Raw genomic sequence first — 26,148 nt, 5'->3', positions numbered from 1 at the left:
AGTGCCTCATCACCCTCTCAGTAAAGAATTTCTTCCTTATATCCAATCTAAACTTCCCATGTTTAAGTTTTAACCCGTTACCTCTTGTCCTGTCACTACAGTCCCTGATGAATAGTCCATCCCCAGCATCCTTGTAGGCCCCCTTCAGATACTGGAAGGCTGCTATGGAAGCATAATTGCAAATAGAGAAGTGCATATACAATCCTAATTTTAGCTCTGCTTGCTTTTGGCTCTGTATCCGCCCTGGATATTAGATTTTAGTATAGGTTATGTATAATCTCACAGTAAAAATCCCTGTCTCCCTATAGACATATTGCAGTTGATGCTAGTGTATCCCAATAACATCTCAATTTATATCCCTAGTGTTAAACGCAAGCTACATGATGACTGGGTTATGAAAGTTAAGTATATTTCTGACCTACATTGTTTTGGATCCTGCTCCTCAGACAGCATTTGTTCATTTGTTTTGGATGATGTAAAACGACTAGAGGACAACTTGTAAGTATATGACATCTTCTGAAAAAACAGACCTTTTGCTGTATAACTTTGCATGAGATCAGTGCCTTGCAAGGTGCCATCCTGTTGTATGGAAGTTGTCTTTTCTATTAGTATTGTTAATACAAACAAAAATACAACTGCTTAAATGCATAACAATTTTGTTTGTTAGCTTTTGATGTAGGAGACAAGTATCCATATATGTTCATTACTCACAACCCTTAAAACTAAGTTGTGTTGGCAGTGTTGTTTGCTCCAACTTCTCCTCAGCAGGCTAATTTTAGTTAGAAGAATGATTGTTTTGTTACGTGTATATCATATATCCATTCATTAAAAATTTATATGCACACAAAAATACATTTAAGTTTCATTTACAGTTTTAATTTCACAATTTCAGTTACACAAGCTTCAACCAACAAAACAATTTACTCTGAGGGCTGTGAAATTGATTTACTCTACAGGAAAGAGGTTGTGGCCTCCTTATTTGTGCCGTATCCTTATTCATATGGCCCATCAGTGCTAGAGCTGATTCCAAGCCTTACTAGTCTATGATTTTAGAATAGTTTATAACCCAATTAGAAAATAAATAATACAAAGACAATTGGATGTAAAGAAGAACTTTAAATAACTTATAGATAGAACTGTTCATTCAAATATCTTAAAGCAGTGTAAACATCAGATCAGTTTCACAATTCTTCTATAAGGTACATCCAGAGATAAATAGATTTTGAAGGCTAGTAACAACAATTATGATAATCCAGTTAATGTCTTGTATAACAGGCCATAAATATTCACATAATAATTCTTGCATCAATCTAATAATTTTAGTTTTTATGAGCATTGCATGTCTGTTGGGGTTAGGAAAGGGAAATGTGAAATACAGCTTGTCCAAGGTCAAATACTGTGTGAGGAGAAAAGCTGAGAAATCCCATTTGATTTTGTTAAGAGTTTTGGACTTAATTTGAGGAGAAAGAAAACAAAGACTGCAGAGCCAAAAGTATGGTCAAAAGAGTATGTGCTACCACCATACATTGTAATACACAACATTAACTATAAATATCGTGGTAGGTCTTTTTCATTTAGCATTGATGATAATTTTGTCTCCAACTAAATAAATAGATATCTCTAAGTAGTTTCATGCAACACCTCAATGAAATTATATTTAGACAACTGAAAAATTACACAGCTGTTAAAATGAAATTAATAGCCCTAAAAATAGGCATGGATCAAATTACTTTGAAATGCCCATTTCATACATAATTATACTTGAAATATATGACTTACTGGTGCCAACAAAATAAACTTCCCCAGTTAACATTGCAGAGAGCAATTGCTATTGTGCTTGAAGAAGGATGCAATGATCTTATTTTCTCTGCGACTGTCAAGTTTCTTTGTGGATAATGGCTGATAAGCAGTTATAATCTTTTCTTGTATCTAAAATGGGGGGGGTGTAGGTGGGATCATAGGGTACTTCTGTTGCAAGGCCATGACTTAGGCAGGACTTCAAGCTGCCAGAAGCCCTTATTCACACTGATGTTGGAAGAGTATCAAGACCATTCATTAAAGAGCCAATAGAGGGTCATATAAAAGTATTAGATTAAAGAATTAAGGGGAAAAAAGATAATAAATCCTGATGAAATCTGACACACATTTATATCAATTAGTTGCTATTTTATATCATTAAGAGAATTGAGACTCCTCTGTTAGAGGTCTGGAAAGAAAGCTTTGCTTCTTCTATGTAACAGGGAGTGAACAGCCTTTTATTTACACCTGCCTGGAAAGAACAAGCTCTTTCATTAACCTTCAAAGTTTCCAGAGTCTTTTGACAAATTTACTGTTATCTGTAAGGGTTTCAATATTTATGGTTACACTTTAGCCCGGACTAAATGAACTACCTACTTGTCTGGATTTCAAAGAAAAAATTTAAATGTATACTCATTTAATTCTGTAAAACTTATTTACACCGACAGTCACTGTTTCCGGGGAGAGACTGGTGTTAGTCATGCTATTGCTCAAAGGTCAAGAAAATATTCACTTATTAGTAGGAATGTATGCAACATGGAGAGACAAGCAGAAGTTGCTCAAAAGATGGGTTTGGAAGGGACACTGAGATAATCCCAGTCTATGTTGGCTGTTTGAATTCCTGTGCTTCATGAGTGAGTACAACAGAATAATTCAGCTGAGTTCCAGAAGCCTGTGGTCTCTTCATGTTGTTATACAACACAAAATAGATAAAATAGAGGCTATGCATTATACAATTATACATAAGCAGCAGAAAAGTAACTGCACTTCGTGCAAAATAGAGGCCACAATACACCTCCATGTGTGAAATGGCCAAAGGCAGTTGGTTTGATACTTTCCTCAGTGATGAACTGCTTTAAGCATGGAGATGCATGTGAGGGCTTACTTTGGCAACAGCTACCATTTTAGTATACTGTTTGGAGTATGACTGATAAAGGATTAAGATGTTCAAATCAGAGATTTATTATTTAATGGAAAGTGCAGTATGTTCCTATTTTATTAATGCTAGTATCACTGTAAGGCTATGTAAGTCACTGTTACAAATCAATTGGCTTTTAACAAGAGACTGTATACATTATGCAAACAGCTATTTATATACTATAGAAAAATAAGGTGGAATGACTGTAGACTGTATTTTCCTAATGTTTCTTACCAGTAATAATTAAATTTTTTTTTCTTTTATTAATGATTACAGACCTGTAAAGGAATTTTCTGTCCCTAAAGGAGTCAATGCCTTCACATACTGTAGAAAAGCAAAACTTATTGTCACTGGTGGTAAGTGTTGGATTTTTTTCCCAAGAGATTGTACTGTTGTGATTTTTTTTCCCCAGTTAAATAAGATCAAGTAAAGCTGAGTTAGTATCTTAAAAATTTAAATAATTCTTAAGATAGTGTCTTAAATTATAGGAGATAGATGTCTTGCTTTTAATTGCTGGGAGCCTTACTCTGAAAAGATATACTTCCTGACAGGAATCTATCAAGGGCTCAGTCTGGTTTGGAATCAAGTATCACAGAATCATAGAATGGCTTGGGTTGGAAAGGACCTCAAGATTATCTAGTTCCAACCCCCCTGACATGGGCAGGGATGCCTCACCCTAGACCATGTCATCCAAGGCTCTGTCCAACCTGGCCTTCAACACTGCCAGGGATGGAGCATTTACCACTTCTTTGGACAACCTGTTCCAGTGCTTCTCCACCCTCACAGTAAAGAACTTCTTGCTTATATTTAGCCTGAACTTCCCCTGGTTAAGTTTTAACCCATTACCCCTTGTCCTACCCCTACAGTCCCTGATGAAGAGTCCCTCTCCAGCATCCTTGTAGATCCCCTTCAGATATTGGAAGGTTGCTATGGGGTCTCTACACAGCCTTCTCTTCTCATATAATAAAACAGGAGAAACAATATGTTGAACTACTCTAAGGCACCTTTCCAAGTCACAGTGGTGGTCTTGGCCAGGTTATACACATTATTGATTGCATTATTAGCAGGGCTCCCATCCTTTCCTGTGTTAAGCAATCAGACCCTATCAAACAGAATGTGGTCAGTATTTCCTACAGGCAAAACTGGAGGATTTTACTGTAGTAATAAAACCAGCATGAAGTGTCTGAATAGTACAGGTCAATTACACAAGAACTAATAAAAGTTTCTGTCACACACTGAAAATTCTTACAGAAATAGCAGAGGAAGAGGAAAATCTGCATAAACTTACTTCATAAGACTAGCTATGGTACGCCAGACCAAAGGTCAGCCTAACCCACTATCCCTTCATTGACAGTGACCAGCAATAAACACTTATGGCAGAGTATAGGAATAGGGCAGTCATGCAGCAATACTTGCCCTAGGTACATGTGTTAGTTGAAATATCTGTCCTACAGGTAACAAAGCATTAACTTCTCTGAATCTAACACTAGTAAAACCTGGTTGATATGAGCCATGTCTGAAAAAGATTAGTTGAATGTGAAGAAGGTTGGGGAAAACCTATCCCACAGAGACTGAAGAGTGCATTTTTTATAACCTAGCAAAATGGTAATTAGCAAGGAATATCAGGGCTATCTTTAAAAATATAAGGAGGATAAATATTAGACCACAAATTAGAGCAGATATGTTTGAGAAGAGTTTTCTGAATAGCAGCAGTTGCAGAAAGAAATACCCTCATCAGCTTAAAATTTTTGAAAGTATAGAGGCTGGAGGCTAGACTTGGAATGCAGGACCTCCTATCCCATCTAACCAGCTACCTAATCAGAATATTGTAGAAGCAGATGAGCTTTCTCAATGCTGCATTTTAATTTGTCTTGACTTTCACTGCACAAAAGTACAGAAAGCATGGGTAACATGACAAAAGCTTAATAATATGGTGTTCAAGGAGTCTGTAAGGATGATTTTGAAAAAGTATAAGAATTGTACTTACTTGTAACAATATTTCAGTCTATTTCTGGACTATAACATTTACATATCCTTGAGTTGAAATCCTGTATTGCTTGTCCATTCATTGACCTTCACCTTGATATTAAATGCCATCCTCCTGCCTCTCACTATTATTCCCAGTGCTTAGCTCTGCTGCTTCGCTTAAGCACAAAAATAAATTATTCCTGAGCTAAATTACTAAGAGCCACAGGAGACAGTGGGAATGCATGGCCAAAGACAGACAGGAAGGGATCATCTCTTTCAAACTTCACTGCGAAGTTTAGATCAACTAAGGGCTACTATGAAGCTGCACCCAGAATTAAGAATAAAGTTACAGTCCTTGAGAGATCTGTCTACTAAATGTTGAGCTTTAGAGTTCAGTGCTATATTAATAAAAGACACTTGTCATGATGGTGCAACAGTCTGACTACAGCACACTATGTTTCTGTATCTCCATATCTCTTGTCTAGCTGAGAAATGATGATTCAGTTAAAAAAATCAACAACTAGAGCAGGTGAATAATTCAGGTATCGTAATAAATAGATTTCTTGGTGACATATGCAAACATTTGCAGAAGCTATGTTCATATGTCACATTCAGCAATTAAAAGAAAAAAATCCAACCTTTGACTGCAGGCTAGCTTTTAAAGTATTCAGTGGGGATAAATCTACTAACCACTTTACTAAGCCCCAAACTGTTGTTATTTAGCCAGGTATTTATAGCACAAATAGTACTCAAAGTACTACAATGTATTATTACAATGTGAAGTGACTATTACAAAAGTCATGTTTTAACACCCTTACTCTTTCATCATTTATTTAGACGTATTTGAATAAATTAATGGGTTTGCCAGTTCTGTGACACAACCTAATTTTGTCTTCCTGATATTTGACATTTATAGTAATGAATAAGAAAGATAAAAGCAAACTTGGTACAGTGTTAACTTTTTATGCTAAAAGCTAGACTTCATCCAGTAAAGTGATAAAAGCCTGATAGTGGCCTAAAATATGTAGCCCACAGTAATTTAGAATAACTTTTCTGTGTAGCATTTTGCATTAATACTATGTTGAATGGTAAAGTGATATGGTTTTCTTCTTATTCTGTATCCATTTCAATTCCAATCATGTCTTACCAGCTCAGGGAACAGCTACAGTTATAACCAAATTATGTGTACCTATAAAAGCTGGAGGTGATCAGTTTTAAGTGATATGATACAGCAACTTCTAACACTATTAGTTTCTCAAATCCAGGTATGGTTCTCCTGTGAGCAATAAAGTAGAAGAAAAATAATTAGTAATTTCTAAGTATAGCAGTAGCAGCTTAAGACTGATACAAGGAAGTCCTCTGTACTTTATTAGTATCCTTTGTGTATTCCTGGCACAAGTGAAGTAACTCATAACATATCTTTCTTTTACTGGCACTATACATTGGCATTGACATTTTCAGGAATTTCTCAAGAATCCTGTACAGAAATCACATCCCAGGACTAATATTAGCCCTCAGAAGCATTGCAGACTCTTTTCTGTGATGCATTCTAAATTTAAGAAGAGCATATGACTGCAGAAAAAGAAAGAGACATTGGTCAATATGATAAACATATGAACTTGTGTTAATTTACCAGTTATCTAACTGTTCTGAAGAGGTTTTGCAAATATTACAGCCCAAGATTATTTTAAAGTCAGGCTTGAAGGTCTGGCAAGCTGTTTTAAAGAATAAGGGGTATGTCTGTGTGAGAAAAGCACTATAGAAAGAAAACAAGAGTTATATTTTTCATTTCTGTTTTATCAGAGGATGCTACACTAGGCCTAGCATTTGTCATTCAAAAATGCTATTGTTCTCAAGGGGGTTTCAAACACCATTGAGACACAGACATCTCAGCAGAACAGTGTAAGCAAGGAAAATCATTTGACAAAGCATCACATGTTCAAAGGCGACATTGGAATCCATAACATCCAGTTAGAATAGAGCTGTGGTCAGAGAATCTGAGTTAAAACAAACAGACAAGCAAACAAACAAACAAAAACCACACACACAAAATACCAAAACCAAACAAACATCCATAACAAAATGCAACCAAGCCTAGAAAAATAAAAACAACCCCCCAAAACAACCAACCAAACAAAAAAACAACAACAAAAGACCCTATATATTTTCATAATTATTTAGGTGGGATGAGAGAACACTGAACTGAGCCCATTATGAGTCAAATCATTGATTTCACAGAATCTTAAATATTTTCTAACAGATATGTAGAAAGATAATTCATCTTCTTTACGCTTTTCTTGAATGTGGTTAGTACCCATGTCTTCTGTGACAGGATTCTGAATCCTGGAGGCATATTTGGAGCACAGAGAGAATAAATGTTCCAGCAAATGTTCCAGTGAAGCAGCGAAGCAGCAAATGTTCAGGCCAATCTGGCATTAGTCCAGAAAAAGGGGAGAGAACACATCTACTAAAACCAAATCCACATCAGTAAAAGGATCTAAAATTGGTCCACTATATAACATGAGAAGCAAACAGCATTATTAATGTAGGAAAATGTTTTCTTTCCTGATGTTGCTTGTTATTCCTGTTAATATAAATAAATAACATGTACTAGTGATTCTATTTTTAAAAGAAACTCTGTGCCTCAGTTAAATGGCAGTATCCCCCTTTTATTCATCTGCTGTCACCTCAGGAATAAAAAGAACAGAGCAATTAGGAAGACTAAGAAAGATACTGTTCCTCAGAGTGCATCAAGTAGGTAGCTGAGTTAGTCAGATACTGTCAACAGCTCCTTCCTAGTTCACCACAGTCTTAAGACATGACAGTTTTCATTTGGGGCTGCTAAAGGACATGTTGTTTGAAGCAGTGTTTGTTCCCTATGACATTATAACTGATCTCATTAACCTCACTGGAGGCTTCAGTCTACCATTTTTTGTGCCCTCCTGTGACCCCATAGAAGGTTTGAATGCTGAGTTTTACTTCCCTGGCCTTATTTCTCAGTAATGTGTACTGGCTGGATCACACGGGTTCTGCTAACTTGCAGGACATGTCTATTGTCTAACACAACATATGAGGAAGTTAGCAGGGGCCCATCACACTCCGTAGCTCCCCATCCGAAAGGACTTCACTAGTGCAATTATAGCCTTTTAGGTTACCTACTGCCATGCTTACTGCACAGACAGCTAATGTAGAATAGTTCTGTCTGAAAGTTGCCCTTTCAGAAAAGAAACTGATTCCCACCAAAGTTACTACTGGTCAGGTACTTATCCATGGCTCCTCTTTCCTGTGCAGAAATTATCCTTCCATTGTGCCCGCGCAGCTGTTTGCATGGTTGCATTCTCAGTCACACTTGTGAAATGAGCCAGCATATACCAAAATTACTTTCTGTTGTAGCTAATTTAAGAATAGATCATTTCTCCAGTGAGACTCTCTCATTTAGAGAGAAGCTACATAAACAGTGGAACCAATTTAACTGAGAGGACAATAACTTTTAATGGAGGACAAGGGAGATGGGGTGCTTCTAAATAAATTGAGTATTGCTGTAGTAAGAAGAAAAGTAACAGATTTCTGGAGTGAGAGATGGAGGGAGGCACTGACCAATGGCAGTAGATTGAACAAGCTTAAGGAAGATCCCTGGAGAGAAGACTGCAAGACCTTTTCTCTCTTTTAACAAAACTGAGCTCAGTGTCATAGTGTTCAGGTTGGGTAAACTCTTGGGCCTTCCTAGTCTATGTGGTTTTGGTTTTCTGCACTTCAAGCCAAGAAAAAGCTAAAACTCAAACTGAAGCATAGATAAAAACATGGCTGTTTCATTTATTGTGTGTTAAGATAAAGTGTTCAACTAATTGCATACAATTAGTTCAATTGCAATATTTGCCAGGATTTGAAATTGAAATATAAATTAGTTAATGTCAAACTTAAACTGTGCTCATGTTCTCTTGAAACTCCTGTGAGAAATGTGAATTATTTCAGTGCATGAGGTACAGTTGTGTTTAGATCAGTATGTAAACTCAGGAGTTTACTAATACATCTTTGTGTTTTGAAATATTTATGGAAACTTACAAAAATAGTACAGAAGGATTCATTTACAATGCAATCAAGGATTATTCTCTAAAATGTAGGTAAATTTAATGTTTGAACACACAAATAAATATGAAAGACCTGATTGCCATTTACTTCAAGACACAAAATCACTCATCAGCGGCTATTGTTTTCTATCAGTCCTTAACTTCCATGCCTGCTCCCCATCCTGTTCTGCATGCCCACCCTCTTCCACAGAGGTGGTCATCCCTTCCTTTCCTGGTTAAGTGGACACAAAAATTGTTCTGATGTTTTTTCTAAATCAGTTCTTTGAAGAAAAAAATCAGTGTCACAGTTCTATTTCTAATAAAGTATTTTGCTTCTATGAGACTAGCACGGGTAGTCATATCCCGTGTCTCCAACATTCCTCTGGCAAAATGAAAAAGCTTTGAAACACAAATCAGTTGTGTGTTTTTCATACAAGTTTGGGGATAAGCAATGAAAACATAAGCTGGAATCCAGCCCTTAGAATGAAGAATTCACATCCTTATGTGTGAATTGCCTACGTGATGGAAGCAAGAGACTTAACAACACAGCTCTCCATTACAAAGCTTATTTGTAATACCAGTGACTACTTGGTCTTTTTTTTTTTCCTTTCAGGTAATGACAAATATCTTCGTTTGTGGCATCCTGCTGTTAATAGCAAGCCTTCAGGGAAGCTGTCAGGGCACCTACATAGTGTTGTGGAAATTGTGACAAATGAAAAAGATCAACATGTGATCAGCCTTTCCTCTGCAAAGGTAAAACACTTCATGGAAATCAATGCTATAAATGCAAGTAGGCATTTGGTTTAGGCTTTTGATGGTATCCAGCCCTAATCTCATCCCTTATTTTAATAAAAGGTGCAGTTTTAGCTGAGAATTTCCAAATTTTTTATATTGAGAAGCAAGACTAGAATGTAACTCTTTGACATATTTTCTTTCTGAATGTGACAAAAGAATACTTACAACAGTAGATATTAACCCTAATTTCCATATTACTTTGGCAACTGCTAGAATTATTACATAACCTGTTCCTCAACGCTCCATTCAGTAGTGGTCACCTGCAAAAGCTTCCTACAGCTTCATTTACCCTTGTCTCTGCCTGTTAGCCTACTAAATCCATAGGTTGAGTTTTTCTTACACTGGTGACTCTATACATCATGTTCAACTATTGACCTCTTTCTGAAAAGCACCTTTTACAAGGTTTACTGATCCAAAATATTGTCCATGAACAGGAATATTAATATAATCATAGAATGGTTTGGGTTGGAAAGGACCTTAAGATCCCCTAGTTCCAACCCCCCTGCCATGGGCAGGGACGCCTCACACTAGACCATGTTGCCCAAGGCTCTGTCCAACCTGGCCTTGAACACTGCCAGGAATGGAGTATTCACAGCTTCTTAGGGCAACCTGTTCCAGTGCCTCACCACCCTAACAGTAAAGAACTTCTTTCTTATATTGAACCTGAACTTCTCCTGGTTAAAATCAATAATAAAATGTCTTCAACCAGATATTGCAAGATTTGGAAGAAATGGATGGAAATATTACTGAGCTATTCTGTCTGTGCTGCTCCTCTGCCGCAATTGCTTACCACTGCTCACTGGGGTGCCAGTAAATACCACCTTTTCATGTCTTTAGTCCTATTCTTAAAATAATCCACACCCTTCTAAAAGTACTACTAGCTGAAAATAAGTCACCAGAAATCTCCCATCTTCACATAATCCTGGAGCCATAACCATTCCTCCTTCCTCCTGTAAATCTATACCTGTCTATTCTGTAGGTAACTGTACATTTGCTACAGGCAGATTACTGCCTGTATTACTGCCAGATTAAGGAGGGTTTTGACAGATAGCCTGCTAGCTATACATGTAGGAAAATGGAATAAGACATGAGACATGACTTAAGGGAAATGAATGTACATGAAGATATTTATAGAAAAGCAACTAAGAATGAAGGCCCTGGGGAAGTAAATGACCAGAAAATTCCTTGAGGTCCCTCCTGGGCCTTTCTGTGATTCCATGTGATGATTCCAAGGGAAGTAAAATCTATTTTATGAGTCTCCAAGTATGTGGACACCTGATCTTAACTAAATGGAGCTGAGTTGTGCCATGACTTCAGTAAGATCACTTGTACATGAAAATGAATATGTGAAAGTGTTTTAATTAAAAGCTAAGTGTCTTTAAACAGCTCTTTGAGTTACAAGTAGAAATTGCACTTCTCAAAAATATAAAGAAATAGAGATAAATTCCTAGACTTTCAAAAGTCAGGTAACTCTTGTGGTCACAGTTGAAAACTGTATCAAAAAAGAAGGGATCCCTCATAGAGAAGTCTAAGGAACTTTATAAATAAAGTGGCGATCACTTTATTGTGACAAAGACCAATTTGCATTCCAATCTGTCTAGCATAAGAAAAATCAAAATAGTTTTCTCTACTTTGTTTTCATCTTTCATTGACTGTGATATAGGAGGCCCCTGAAACAAAACAAGGAAAGTCCATGTATCTTTACTGAAAATACACCAGACAGATATTAATGGTCTCACAGAAGCACTGTAACCAAGGGAAACAAAATCTCTTTATAGTTAACAGATTTTTCATTGGCTGTTTGACAGAATAGCAGAATTAGGGAAAAGCTTAGAAAGATTAAATTAGTACTTTTTCTGGACATCCCCAAAATTAAATTTTCTCTGTGAAAAGAAGAACATGGTCGTGTAGACTTGAAATCAAAGAAAGGTTGTCTTTATTTCTAAAGTGCAAGAGTTCTTCAGAACTAATAAATTACTTATAAATGGATGCTAGATTAAAGACAATATTGAAGGTATCCAATACAAGCTAAACTTGAAATTCATCTGAACTATTCTGAGCAGATTCTTTGTTTACACTGGGCCACTTTGGCCAGGGTGCAGTGCAGCTTCCTGGAAAGCATTGAAGAAACCTCCTATGATGTTTAACTGAAAAAAGATTAAGAAAGAATTGAGAAACTGTTTCGGAATTTCAACTGAAATGATTGTTCAATTTAAGAAAACAAAGATTCCTCAAACTAGTTCTGCACTTGAACACTTTGTTTGCTCCAATACTTTAAGGATTTCTTGATGGAACAAGTTATTACTAAACTGATGTCAGGCAGCTATTAAAAATAATGTGTGTTTCAAAATCTCTCATCATGAAAGTTAAGGTTACTTTCTTGGGTTTATAACGTAATAGCTACAAATGAAGCAGAGCCATAGATTTGGAAATAATTTCTTATGCCCTTTAGTCATATGATTTAGTATTTCCACTGTAGTGACACTGAGGAAGAGAGGAGGGCCAAGGCAGGGACTGTCATAATTCTGTGCTGCTGGATTTGCTTCAGAATATAATATTCCCAGAAACAGATCTGTTCCTGATCTTCCAGGTTTTCAAGATCTTAAAGCCAAGTGTGCATAGGTGCAATTATAGTTGTACTCCATAGCCATGTCTTTTTCTTCATCTGTTCAGTTAAGTGAATTTACTAGGAGATCTGAAATATCAATGTGATCTATCTGTTCTTAATCATAGGAACATGTTTCAAATCTTATATTGAGATTTACCACAAACACAAACTATTCTCTGTGTTAAATTATATATCACGGAACAAGAGGAACCACATTCATCACAGCTACACTTACAGTGTGTCTCCCTTTCATTGTAAATATTTCCAAAAAGGAAATACTCTTAAATTTGGCTGAAGGTATTAACTAGTGCTCTGTGTCATTGCACCAAAACAGTCATGGATTTTTACATAATACATGGACTCTTTGCTAAAGTTTCAGAGTGTTGCAGTCATAGATTAGGTCACTGGCATGAAAATGAAAGCATATGTATTTAATTGTAAATACAAATGTACATAAGGAGCTCTTTGATTGGAATTATTCTGCAGAAGCCGCTAACCCAGATATCAGGAAACACATTTTCCAATATGGTTGGAGCAGCCTATTCTCTTGATTTATGCTTGTAATTCAAGTGATAATTATCATTATAAAAAGAGGAAAGAGTGCTGTATTCCCCACCATAGTTGGTTACAACTATTTTACACCTTTTATCTTAGGTCTGAGGGAGTACAAAATGAAATAACATAGCTTATTCAAGCACTGAGGCAATATATTTTTACTGAAGAGAAATGCTGGTAGAATATGCAAGTCCTTTAAAAAGCGCTATCTTTGGACTTGGAATTACAGCTAAGCAGCATCCTCGGATGCTTCAGGATACACTAATTAGATGATGAACCATGACATGAGTTGGATGTTTCAAGCCAGGCAAGGCAAGGCAAGACTATCCGTATAAAAGTACTTCATCTATCTGGTTGTTACATTGGCACTAAAGGCATTTTTCTACAAATTTAATAGAAATTGCTGGCCTTTTTTAAAATGGGCCCAGTCAGCTGGAGAATTAGTTCTACCAAGTACAGGGTAATACGAGAGCATTCTGTGGACTAGAGAAATAATGGAAAACTGACCTGACACTACACCCTAGGTAGAAGAATGCTGGACAGGAAACCTTTGCTGTGTTAATTTTTAACTCCACATCATTCAGTCCTTCATTGCCTCTTCCTCTCTGTAGTTTGCGCATTCTTATTCTCGTTCTGAAGCCTGAAACATATATAGCTTAATTTTTTTCATATAACAGAATTCTGAATGCATTCAGAAAGCATTAAGTTAAAAAAACATACTCATAGGGACAGGGGTTATTAAACCTGGAGATGTTGCAGGAAGTAGATCATTATACGAAAAATGATCTTACACTAATAATGCTCTGTGGAAACAAGATTAAGGCCATGGCAGAGTCCAGACCAGACTGCATAGCCCTTGTACTGAAAGGCCGTGAAGCACTGGCAAACTCTATCTCTTTTAGTGCAGACAGAGGATTCACAACTGGAACAATGGAGGCTACAATTTCATGTCTTGCCTAACTTCAGTTGTTAGTGGAAATCAGTAAGCCAAAATTGCCAGTTGTTCCATTTATTTTACTAGAATACCTCCAGTGGTGGGTTTGGTTGAATTAGATCACTTAAGTAAGTCAGCTGAGCAAGACTTAAACCCACAGGCTTCAATGTCTAAAAACAATCTCAGTTTTGTTTGATGAGTAGCAGGGCTAGTGCAAGGAGTATATATTCCCAGCCTTTACACCATTGTGTGGTATCATTTGTAAACAGCAAAAAACCTTTGTTTTAAATCAGTGAAGGGATTATTCTTTAGACTTTCTCTTCTCTCTAAAAGTAATTTTATTTTTGGCAGCAAATACCAAAAGAGCAATGCACACATTTACACATGGCAGGAGAGTAGTGCAATAAACAGGTGACTTCTCACTTCTCCATTCTGGGGCATAGCAGGGTTTCATTCCATTCGTAATTTCTTCAAAACCTAATGCAGCCAACTTGATGCAAGCACAAAAACGGTTCCTTGCTGAAATTTGCCCATACTAAATTAACTCTGCTAAATATATGTTAGTTTTATTCTTACAGAACTCAAGGGCAGATTTTTAGTGTTTCAGGGAGGATGAAGTGAGGTAAAAATATCTTACATATTTTTGTATTTTCTGACTTTTGCATATTTACTCAAACCTTAATGTTATCAGTCTCCAGTGCTCTCTCTCCAGACCTGCATAATGGCAATCTGGCTGTGCAATATCCCTGTGGGAAGTCATAAATGTCTTTTGTCTGTCTTGTGATTGTATCAATGTCTGTGTAGGTTAGTGTGGATTTTTATCTAGCCTATTTTGAAAGCACATGACATTGTTTTAAGGATATATTTATAATACAGTCATTTGTCTTCTGGGAAACAGGTGAGCTGGAAGCACAATGTTTACTTTATGTCAAACCATTGCTAATCGCGGCTGTTACTAGAATGTTCTGTATATCAACAATATTCAATTTAACCGAGATAATTTGAAAAAGAGGCATTTGGGAAATTTGCTCCAGTCGTTCTGCACAGAAATTATGTGGCAACATCTATATCAGATACATTTTTCATATACTGCTTTGAAAGTTAAAGTTAATCCTTCTCTCGCTGCTGAGCTTTTATTCTCTTCAGTTTATTTGCTCCACCCAGCTATTAAGAATTTTATTCTCCTCTTATATTGCATAATCCTTCAAGAATGTTGAATATTATTCTCTGGACTTTTCATGTAACTTACCCTGTTTTCTGTTACTTCCTGTCCCATTTTCCATCATTTGAATTTCTTTGTGCCTTGAGTAGTCTGCAAAAATAAAAACAAACCTACAGAATTAGCCTGGAAAAGAGAAGACTCAAGGGAGATCATCAGCGTATATAAGTATCAGAAAGGAGGGTATAAAGATAGAGCCATGCTCTTTTCAGTGGTGCCCAGCAACAGGACCAGAGGAAATGAAAACTGAATCACAGGAGGTTGTGTCTGAACATCAGGAAACACTTCTTTTACTGGGAGGGAAAATGAGCACTGGTGCAAGTTGCCCAGAGAGGTTGTGGAGTCTCCATGGTCCTGGGCAACCTGCTTTAGGTGGCCTCACTTGAACAGTGGACTTAGACAAGATAGTCTTCAGTGGTCCCTTCCAACCTAAGCCGTTCTGTGATGCTGTGATTCTGTGAAAAAGTAAAATCACTTCAAACCTTATGTCTAAGGTGAGGGCATCCTTCTAAGATTGGCTCAAAATTGGTAGGAAGAACCTGACTTTTTGAGCTCCTCTAATCCAGGTGTTCATAGGCAGTCACCTCTGTCCTACACCTTTAGCCTCCTGCTTCTGACCCACAAACCATCTAAATGTTCACTGAAACTGTTTTCCAGAGGTGTTGGAGGTTATTTTATGTTTGCATTAGGGATCAGGTAGGTCTGTTGTCAGCACACAGAGTACAGAGAGGGGCATACAGAGGCTTTACACACTCTCAGTCACTGCATAGCACCCAGTAAATACCCTGCAGGCTCATTGCTACACAAGTAGACTCACTATTGCATATAAACCAGTTTGATTTATTTCGAGCATTCCTCCACATTTGGGAAAAGGAAAGTAACTTTATATATTACCAGCCTAATGGTACTATCTGAGGAAGTAAACTGAAATGTTCATAATTTGAACTTTGCCAAATTACTGTCTGAATAAGGCACTAGTTAAAGTACCATCTGCTACACCACATTGCGTTAATATGCTTAGAGATAAATCCTTCTTGCCTTAGCCTCACAAGTAATCCCATTGACATCAGTTTGTTCCCACGTCTTCTAATAACTACAGCGAGTTATAGTACTTTGCAGGATCACCTTCAGGGATCACAAGACACACAATGGCACTCTCTCCAGATAACTTACTCTATTAAATAATAGAGCAAGCAGAACGGCAGTCTGATCTGTGCTTCATGCCTGGTGATTTTTGTCTTTGAGGTTCTGTATGAATCTGTAAATATTCCACATAGACTGTGGAGACTTCAGTGACCACAGTTGAACAGTGTAGCAAATAGGGGCAGATGAACTGAACACTCAAACAGAAAATCAGCTTTAATTGTTGCTTACTCTTCCTGTCTGTGCTTACAGCGTGTGCTATGGCTAGTGTAACTTCTTTCTGCTGCAAGAGTCATTGGATTTTGGATTTTCCTGCACAAGTGTTTTTTCATAAGCTGTTTTAAAGACTTGCAGCATCACCATTCTGTAAAACTGAGGAAAGTTGTCTGTCTTTCAAAAAAACCCAAATTTTTCTTAACTTACAAAAAGTGTCTGCAGGATGTGAGAGTTTGGAAGTACTGAAAAGAAGTTACTGTTTTCTCTTGAGAGTTGTTACTTTCTTCAAAGTAGTGTATTAAGGTCACTTTCTTATTCTTAACTAGCAGTAATTTGAAGGGATTATCTCTTGCTGGGTGTAGGAGGGTCAGCAAATCCTGGGCTTCTTCAGTACTTTTCTTAGTTTATTGCAGACAGAAAGGGGCAGAAGAGGGTTCACTTCTTTCGAAGTCAAAGCATGTTTCCACAGTGGCCTCATCTCAGCAACCCAGCATGAAATAAGTGTTCCTGAACCTGAACTTTATTGTACTGAGAACATGTAAAATATTTCTGTAACAATTTTGTCTTGTCTTATTTGCCTTCTTTGTTCTGCCTCCCTCTGCTGCTCCCATTTAAGTTAGTAAGATTCTAACTTCTGCTCTTTGTCTGTCTCTGTGTGTGTATTAAGAAAAATAGAACAGAAGGCGTTACTGTTTTTACATACTCATAAAACATAGGCTTTAAACTAGAGGGAAAAGAGAGTTCAGGCTTTTTTCTATGTTCTAATTTTTAGGGCTTGAAGGAAGGTAGTGCTTGAAAGAGAAGTGTTTATGTATGCAAATATACACGTTTAATTTTTTTAAAGGCTCTCAGAAGGCTTTGACAAGAACTCTCACAGAATTCTGGAGTTATTTAGTTCCAAATTTTGCTTTGTCTGTGGAAATCCCATCTGTAACTAGGTGGGTTTGCCACTGGTTTGAAAAATGAAAGACACAAGAAGAGCACCCTAGAATAGAGGGAATTGACCCAGACTATGATCCTGGAAAGGACAACGAAGTAGTTTGCTGAAGCTGTTGCAGCCGAGATAAGAAAGTTCTTCAATAAATACGTAGGACAATAAAGTTACTATTAACAAACCGTCCCCAAGGCAACTCCCCCTAGTCACCTCCCAATTTCCAAATTGCATGCCTTTTGTTGCCACTCTCTGTGCCTGAATTCATGCAGTCATGTGTGTGCTGATGCAGATGAATAGCAGTGACATATCTAGTGGCCACACTAGGGATGCCTTGTGTGATAGTCATTCATGTGGAACAGTGGTCTATGTAATCTCACCATCCCTGCCCATAGGGTGGGAAAGGAAGAAAGCTGGAAGGAGGGAAGAGATTCATGAATACTGTGATTTGTCCAGGTTTTTGCTGTCACTTTAAGTGACTGCATTTTCTTAATGTGGTACTGGCATTAATAGCTAAACAAGCAGCGAGAAATAGCGCAAGAAGCTTTTACTTAGATTCACTTGTGCTGTAAAATCAGCACTAACTGTTTTTACATGCTTTAATTGTGACTGTGCCAGAATTGAGCTTGAATATCTACCTGCAACATTGCCTTAACTTTCTCAACTTTCTTCACCAATTCTTCTCTGTTTTTGCTGGTCTACTGTCAGGTGGATGAACAGTTTCACCATTTTTTCTATTCAACTGGATTTCTTTTCTCAAGCCTTCTCACTGCCTGTTTTGGTATGCTTCAGAAATTGCATGTCTGAGTAAACTGAAATGTAATCAGAAGCCTATCAGAGGAATATGTTGGACATGGTTCCTCTAACTCAGTACTGTTATCAGGGAAAATTTAGTCTCTGTAAGAAGTTCTTCAGAGCATTTTCCTTTTGAGTTTTCCTGAAAACAAAGAAAGTATGCAAGAAAAATTTTCTTCTATTTAAAATTCTGAAACACCCACCATGAACTTCTCTGTGGTGCCAAAGGATGGATCTGTTTCTTTTCTTTCCTTCCTCTTCAAAATTTTGCTAATCCAATATAACTTCCTTTAAAATCAGGTTACTAATGGAAATTCCAATAACTTCAAAATCTGTGTATTTCCCTGAATAATTTTCATCCATTATTGTCTCTATTTTTATTCTGCATACAGTGAACGGTCTTCTATTTGTGGGGGCTTTTAGCATGGAAAGCATTTGTTTAAGCCTTTTTTTTTTTTTTTGGCAATGGTGTTTTTCCTGTGCTGAGATCCTCTTTTTAGTGAAAAAAAGACCTATACCATAACATTTTATAACATACAGAGTAACAAACATTCATTCTCAGTCATGGTGTGTGTGCCTTGGGAAGAAATAATTCCTGGCAATTGGAAAGAACTTCTCATAACATGAACATACGCACAAGTGAATTCTTCCTCATTATCAAAAGCATTTTTAAGGACATGATGTATTGCGTGTGAATTGTAATGGGCACATGCTCTGTTCAACAGAGAAATAAATAGATTTCAGAAGGGAATAGGCTATGGTGAAGAAAGCTGAAATAGTCAAAACTTGTGGGTTATGTTTCAGACTAATATTTGCTGTGTGCCATTTGGGAAACCACTTACTTTCTTTGTTTTTAGGTGTAAAATGAATTTTTTTCCTGGAATATTTACATTAAAAAAAAAACAACCAACAAACAGTTTAAGATTTTATGGGATCAAATGGACATATTTTAGTGGTGCTCTACAGACATAAAATTATCTAATTGCAAATCAGCATAGAAAGTATTTCTCAGGGCTTTTTTAGGTTTTCAAAGGTCTTTGTATTTAAAGGTGAGCAACTTTATGGAACTGAATTTTCTGAGTTTTCAGCAGTGAATTCGATTGTAGCTGTTTTATGTATGAGGTTGACAGATTGTTCTTGTTTTTTCCTCAGAGTTCTTCCTGTCAGATTTCTAGCTTGGTGTTAGGAAAGATGATCTAAAAGCAATTACTTTGCATATCAAATTTCTTTAATGATAACTTAATCCATCTTCCTTCTACCAGTCACAAATTTTTATAAGTCAGTAGCAGCATGACTGTGCTGAATTTGAGTTACACATCAGATAGTATTTTTTAGCACTTCTGATATAAGACTGGTTGTAAGTAATTTCTTGGGGCGTAACTTGTTAATGGCCTTAGCAAGTAGCTTATGTCATTAAAACTTTTATGAAATTATATGAAAGTGCCAATCAGAGTTCTATGTTCAGGCTAGTCTGGCTGTTTTTCAAAGATTCCAGTCATTGTACTGTCTAATAGATCAGTAAAAAAGAAAAAAACCAGTAATTTCAAAATGAGCTTCCAGTCTCTGTCTCAATTCCACTTGACTCCTTTTCTGTTACAATGCTCAGCTGTTATGGACTGATGCTCAGGCTGGTTTCAAGGGGCTTACTGGGTGTCTATCCACAATGGACAGATTAATGTACCAACACAGCTGGTTTTACCTGTAGGTGAATCAAGTAGGCTTTCAGGAATATAATGCAAGAAACTTCATCAAAGCAGTATGCTGCAGACACCCTTGGACTTGGACCTTTAACATAATGTTAATACAGGAGATCCTGGGATGAATCAAACAAATGGCTGCAGATTTCCCTAGGATTTTTCCTAGTTTGGTTTTTTGGGTTTTTTTTTTCATCAGATCTTGCAAAATTACAGCTCTTTTAGAGAAACAGCAGCCCAGCCCCAGTCAGGGCAGGCTGGCTGCTTCATGCTTCCCGGCCAAGACCATGAATTTGACTAACTGCATCAAGATCACCAAATAAAAGCCACTAAGATATCAACTGAGTGACAAAGAACAAGGAACAGCTGAGAGAGGAAGACCTCCAGGGACTGTAGCACAGGAAGCAGAATTATTTATGTGAAATTTCTGTCTGAGATGCAGCCCAGTTATCAAATTCAGTTGAATATTTCAGGGGTTTGTCCTGATGTTTTTTGTGGACTTACATTATATGGAGCATTTAATGCAACGATTCAATGACTTTTTGTCAACACGCACAACACTCCCAGCATTGATGGGAGCACTGTACCAACATGTCAAAATCCCAATTAAAAATGCAGCCCCACCTTTTCACACAAATGAATGAATACAGATACCTTGCACAAATGCCTACATAAAACTCACCATGGTTTTGGCAGCTGAATAAAAATTGCAGTCAGATGTGATGACAGAATGACTTTTGAAATTTTTTTTTATAGTAAGATTATCTTGCAAGAAAATACACCACACTAAAAGCCATGAGATCTGAGAAATGAAATCGTGATTTCTTGCAGGACTGAGAGCAGTTTGCATGGGATAGCAGTAAGTTCAACACAGGCAATGATCAGGCAATCAGGCAGGATTAATAATATACAATTATTATCAAGTAATTCTGCGATTTAAAGAATTTTCCATTGTGTTCTCCACTGAAACTGAAAGTAAAACCAAATACATCTAATGTATCTAGTGCTCCTTACAGATTAGTATCCAGGCTGTGATCACTACCATTTGCTTAGAGAGAACACAAGAACTACACATGCGTTGAAATGATCCTTCTGCAGTGTTTCCTGATCCTGATTTGCTCCTACATCTGCTGTCAGTCAAAGATTACAAGAATTCCTTTACCTGGAACCCTGTGAAATTTATCTTTTTACTGTTGCACACCATTTGATAGTCCAGTTCAAATACAAGCTTGTAAACTATTGGCATGTATCTGTAAGTGACTGAAATGTATGACACAATTGAGCCATCTTGTCATTAAGGAGTAGAACCAATTCTTAGATCTGGTTCTACTATGGACTTGTTAAGATTACAGAGCTCAGCCTTTCTGTGCCTTTTATCCTTGGTAAAATGGGGATAAAGATACCTGTGATATTTGTTTTGCTAATTTGGGGAAGTACCATGCTTAACAATGTGATTTTCGTTGGAGATTATAATATTACTATCATAAAAATGAAAAGTAGTTGAAAATCCAATCATGATATAGTACTAGATTTTCTCCCTGCTCTCTCCCTCCAGATTTTTAGAGTGTGGGACATACAGACTCTTTCACTGCTGCAGGTCTTCCATGATACTCAAGTCAACCCTGAAGAGATGGAGAACTCTGTTATGTTATTTGACAATGATCGTGGCGTGCTTATCTCCGGTATGTTGCTGCAGTTGATGTATGAGAGAATGTCCATTCTCCTAGAATGAGATTTCCTTTATGATTATATACTACTGAAGCTGAGTAAAGAAATAAAGTATATAAGATGTACAGAATACTGGGAGGTAAGGGTATTTGCACATTAAGACCATTTTAAAGTGGATCTTGTTATATACAGTGCTAATTTCAATACAGGAATATGCATCAAAAATACGCAGCATGTAAGGTGAAGCCTCCTTAGAAAAAATAAACTACAGATATTTTCTGTAGCCGTGCCATTTCTTGAAAGCTACTAAGCCACTGATATTTCTCAAACTATTCATCTAGCACCCTCCTACCATTTGGAGATCAAAGCAGCAAAGTATAGTCTCTGTGGAGACCTGACAAGTGCATTCAAACACCTTATTTAACTCCGTAGCTACAGAAAGCCCCCCAGTCTCTGTTGTCAACAGATGTATTATCCAATTGGTCAGGGATAAAATTTTGTGTGAACTCAACTCACAGTTTCTGGGCTCTGTTTCCTGACTGTATAACAAGGAGCCTGGAACCTACAAGGGACCAGAGCTTTACAGGCGTCACTAAAGATGTTAGCCTTCTGTGTCTAAGGCAGAGACTCTGGAAACTGGCAGGGTTTGCTTTCCCCAGAGATGTAGCCACTCTAAAAAGCCCAGCTCTGAACCTTTTCTGGGGCTATCGAGGCCTGAGACATACCAGACAAATAATGTCTTTGGAGACAGCTTTTTCTGTCCTTGGATTAGGAACAAGGCACAAAGCTTGCAAAGCTTGTAAAATCTAAGGACATGAATGTGAGACTTCTTTGTTTTCCTTTTTTTTTCCTTTCAGTGATCTGGTAGTTTCTGCTGAATCTCATTGCCAATAAAGTTGTTTTAGAAGCCCAAATATATACACTGAACTAGGGCCCACAAATTGTTGTATTGATTTAGGCATTTGGTACTCATAGCAAATCTTAAGAAACTTCAGCTCTTATTTTAAAAATGCCAAGAATATTAATCAGTCAAGTTTTTTAAGATTATTTTTATTTCTAAAGGATAAAAGATACCATCTTTTTTTCAAATTTGTTAGTAAGATTTTCAAGGCTTAGCGATGTATGGATTTTGCATGGATAAATCCTTGACAAAAGGAAATAACTTTGGCCTTAGTAACAATGACTGGAGCAGTGCCTAAATATCAGAAAAATTCTAGTCCTGGATTCCGTTAATGATTCCATTAAAAGGTTAAGTGAATGTCTCCTTGCCCCTGAAAAGGGCACAAGACTGAGGCTGTATATGGGCAAATGAATTCCCATTGTTATGTACCTAGATTTACAGAGATTCTCAATTATTTGTTCACTAACACCCATAAATCACGACTCACCTTCATGCTTCATCTAAATATTGTCATAGCTTTCCTTCTGTGCCTTTTTCCAAGCTGCTGGCCTCTATGGCTGGACTTATGCCAAGTATTAAGCTACTTGGTCCTTTGCTGCATACTCACTGCTGACTGCTGCTCCTCTGCTGGTAGAACTGTAACTGTAACTGCAAAAGGAAGCTGCACGTGTAGTCTGGCTTGTGAGCCTCCACTGTAAAAAACTTCTACTTTCTTTTGTCTTATTGTCCCCACCTATATCTCTGTCTTTGCAATCCTTCTAATCTGAGAGCACTGGAAAATGTCTGGAAAACACCATTCGTACTCACAATGCTATATGAAGGAAGGTACTGGAAAGACATCACCATTGCCTACTGACATCTGAGACAAGGGGATTTATGACTCCTAATGACTTGGAGTAAGGGTATCAGTCCCATCAAAGGTGGGCAGGTGGTTGTTTAAGGCAGGTAAATACTTAGCCATTGTTCAGCATGCTTTGTGGGGAGTGCGTGTGAATCTTTTCTGGTTTAGAGAGCACATATTCTAAAGAAACAAACAATATTCCTTATTGTCTTCAGAAGAACTCAAATGAACCCTATGTTTTACATAAAATCTTTCTATATGCAGGGAAAGTAACTGCTACTATACTCAAAATGTATATATTCCCACACTCTCATCTTGTGCAGGTTCAGATGTCATTGATATTTATCCCTTAACTCATATGATACAAGATACAAAACACGTGCCAAGGACACATAAGAAAAGCATCAATGTTTTAGTTTACAACTGGGCTTTTCACCAGATTCTCACTATCTGCTCTGAGTCAATATTGAAGGTGAGTGTAAGTTGTCTCCATTTAAAATGAAAAATAAAAGTCTCAATTTCTTTAATTACAAATAAATTACTGGGCAATTAGGTAGTTACTCTTTATTATTCAAAGCCTCATTTGTTATTTAGCATAGAAATTATAGTTCCATTCTTTCTAGTTAGATTTCTTTGCTTTTGCACTGTAAAAAATCATTTAACAAAAGCCTCTCTGACTTAACAAGGGTCTTTGTCATAGCATACTAGATACAGTCTCCCCTTGCCAGAATGGCATCTCTGGGGAGAGGAACATTTTCAGGGAAATTACATTAGTATTTCAGTAACAGAACATGGCAGCGTGCTATTGTAAAAGAGAACCTTTTTCACAGATATGAAGATTTTCTCTTGGAAGCATTAGTCATTCACACTAGAACACATTGTGTGCTGAGTTTTAGAGGATGTAGTAAAAATAATTACTGTCTTATTTTTCCAGGTCTGGGACCTGGAAACAGGATATCAAGTATATCAGATGGAAGATGCGCATGGGCTGAATACTGAAGTGACCTGTGCAGCCATTGAAATACATGGTTTTTATTTCGTTACTGGAGCATGTGATGGTAAAGTAATTCAATATTTATCACATTTTTATTATATTTATTTAAAATGACATATTACAAGAGGAGACGGAACTTTTTGCCTTGATTCTTACAGTGTCAGAAGATTGAATTTTGGCTTTCTTCCAAGGTGGGAAGGAACTCACAGATGTCTGTCTGGAGAAAAGGAGGCACGTCTTGGTTGGGTTTTATCTGTTAGATAGTTCATAGAAGGGTGATTTTTGGCTGCTTGGGCTCTGGTACTTTGTTAGCATATTGCTCTCCAGAACACTGTCTTCAAAACTCTTGGTCTGAAAAGATGGTTCCTCATAGCACTTAGGACCTAGATCTGTAATGAAACGGCTGCAGACAGAGAACAGCAGGTTTTCAACTTTGTAGTATCCAAGCTCAATTTTACAGTGTCTGCAGACACTGAACACTAGACTACATATATCTACATGTTTCCTGAATTTTTCACATGTTTTATTTAGGGTGCATCAAGTTTAGGTGATGTGACAAGACCTCTCCAGTACGCAAGTGCTACACTGAATTCTGAAGAAAACTTTAATAGTTTTGTAATCTGGTAACATAACTGAATAATTCTTCTCACATTCAAATGTTCAAGAGTACACACCTGAAGCATCAAAATATATTAAATATATATGAAAGCTGCATCACATAAAGAGATGACCTTTTCCACATGGTATACTGGCTAATGTTTCTTGCTTATACTTGAGAGTACAGACTGCACCCTTAAGATTATAAGAGCATGACAGAAGGTGAATTCTATCAAGTCTTACAGAAGTGAAGTCATACGTAATAACTGCTTTACTTAAAATAATGCTGTAGCGCTTTCTCCCCACTAGCTCTGTTGGACAAGTCCAGCAACCAGGTGCCTCTGCTCCTTCCTGTAGCTGAGAACCTGAAGTCTTTTGCCTGCCAGCCCACACTCTGACAGCTCTCCAATGATGTTAGTTCAGAAACAGAAGTAAGATAGAGTCATAGAATCATAGAATCATAGAATAGTTAGGGTTGGAAAGGACCTTAAGATCATCTAGTTCCAACCCCCTGCCATGGGCAGGGACACCTCACACTAAACCATGTCACCCAAGGCTCTGTCCAACCTGGCCTTGAACACCGCCAAGGATGGAGCACTCACAACTTCCCTGGGCAACCCATTCCAGTGCCTCACCACCCTCTCAGTAAAGAATTTCTTCCTTATATCCAATCTAAACTTCCCCTGTTTCAGTTTGAACCCGTTACCCCTTGTCCTGTCACTACAGTCCCTGATGAATAGTCCCTCCCCAGCACCCTTACAGGCCCCCTTCAGATACTGGAAGGCTGCTATGAGGTCTCCACGCAGCCTTCTCTTCTCCAGGCTGAACAGCCACAATTTTCCCAGCCTGTCTTCATACAGGAGGTGCTCCAGTCCCCTGATCATCCTCATGTCCTCCTCTGGACTTATTCCAACAGTTCCATGTCCTTTTTACGTTGAGGACACCAGAACTGCACACAATACTCTAAGTGAGGTCTCACAAGAGCAGAGTAGAGGGGCAGGATCACCTCCTATGACCTGCTGGTCACACTCCTTTTGATGCAGCCCAGGATACGGTTGGCTTTCTGGGCTGCGAGCGCACACTGCCAGCTCATGTTCATTTTCTCATTGACCAACACCCCCAAGTCCTTCTCTGCACGGCTGCTCTGAATCTCTTCTCCGCCCAGCCTGTAGCTGTGCCTGGGATTGCTCCGACCCAGGTGCAGGACCTTGCACTTGGCATGGTTAAACTTCATAAGGCTGGCATCAGCCCACCTCACAAGCATGTCGAGGTCCCTCTGGATGGCAT

General features: G+C 37.6%; 1 protein-coding gene across 1 annotated transcript in view; it reads left to right on the top strand.

Moving 5' to 3' along the window:
* The window catches only part of WDR64 (WD repeat domain 64), a gene marked incomplete at both ends in the record, with an annotated part of 58,632 nt that overhangs the window by 14,363 nt on the left and 18,121 nt on the right, over positions 1 to 26,148 (top strand). Inside the window, 6 exons of the mRNA XM_080615865.1 lie at positions 364 to 498; positions 3,212 to 3,291; positions 9,584 to 9,723; positions 21,416 to 21,542; positions 23,594 to 23,742; positions 24,205 to 24,328. Of these exons, the coding sequence (XP_080471991.1) occupies positions 364 to 498; positions 3,212 to 3,291; positions 9,584 to 9,723; positions 21,416 to 21,542; positions 23,594 to 23,742; positions 24,205 to 24,328 (755 nt within the window). The remainder of the gene's footprint in view (positions 1 to 363; positions 499 to 3,211; positions 3,292 to 9,583; positions 9,724 to 21,415; positions 21,543 to 23,593; positions 23,743 to 24,204; positions 24,329 to 26,148) is intronic.

The sequence above is a fragment of the Psittacula echo genome, assembly GCF_963264785.1.
Source record: "Psittacula echo genome assembly, chromosome: 4".
Classification (NCBI taxonomy): domain Eukaryota; kingdom Metazoa; phylum Chordata; class Aves; order Psittaciformes; family Psittacidae; genus Psittacula; species Psittacula echo.
This window is presented reverse-complemented; position numbering and strand designations above follow the sequence as displayed.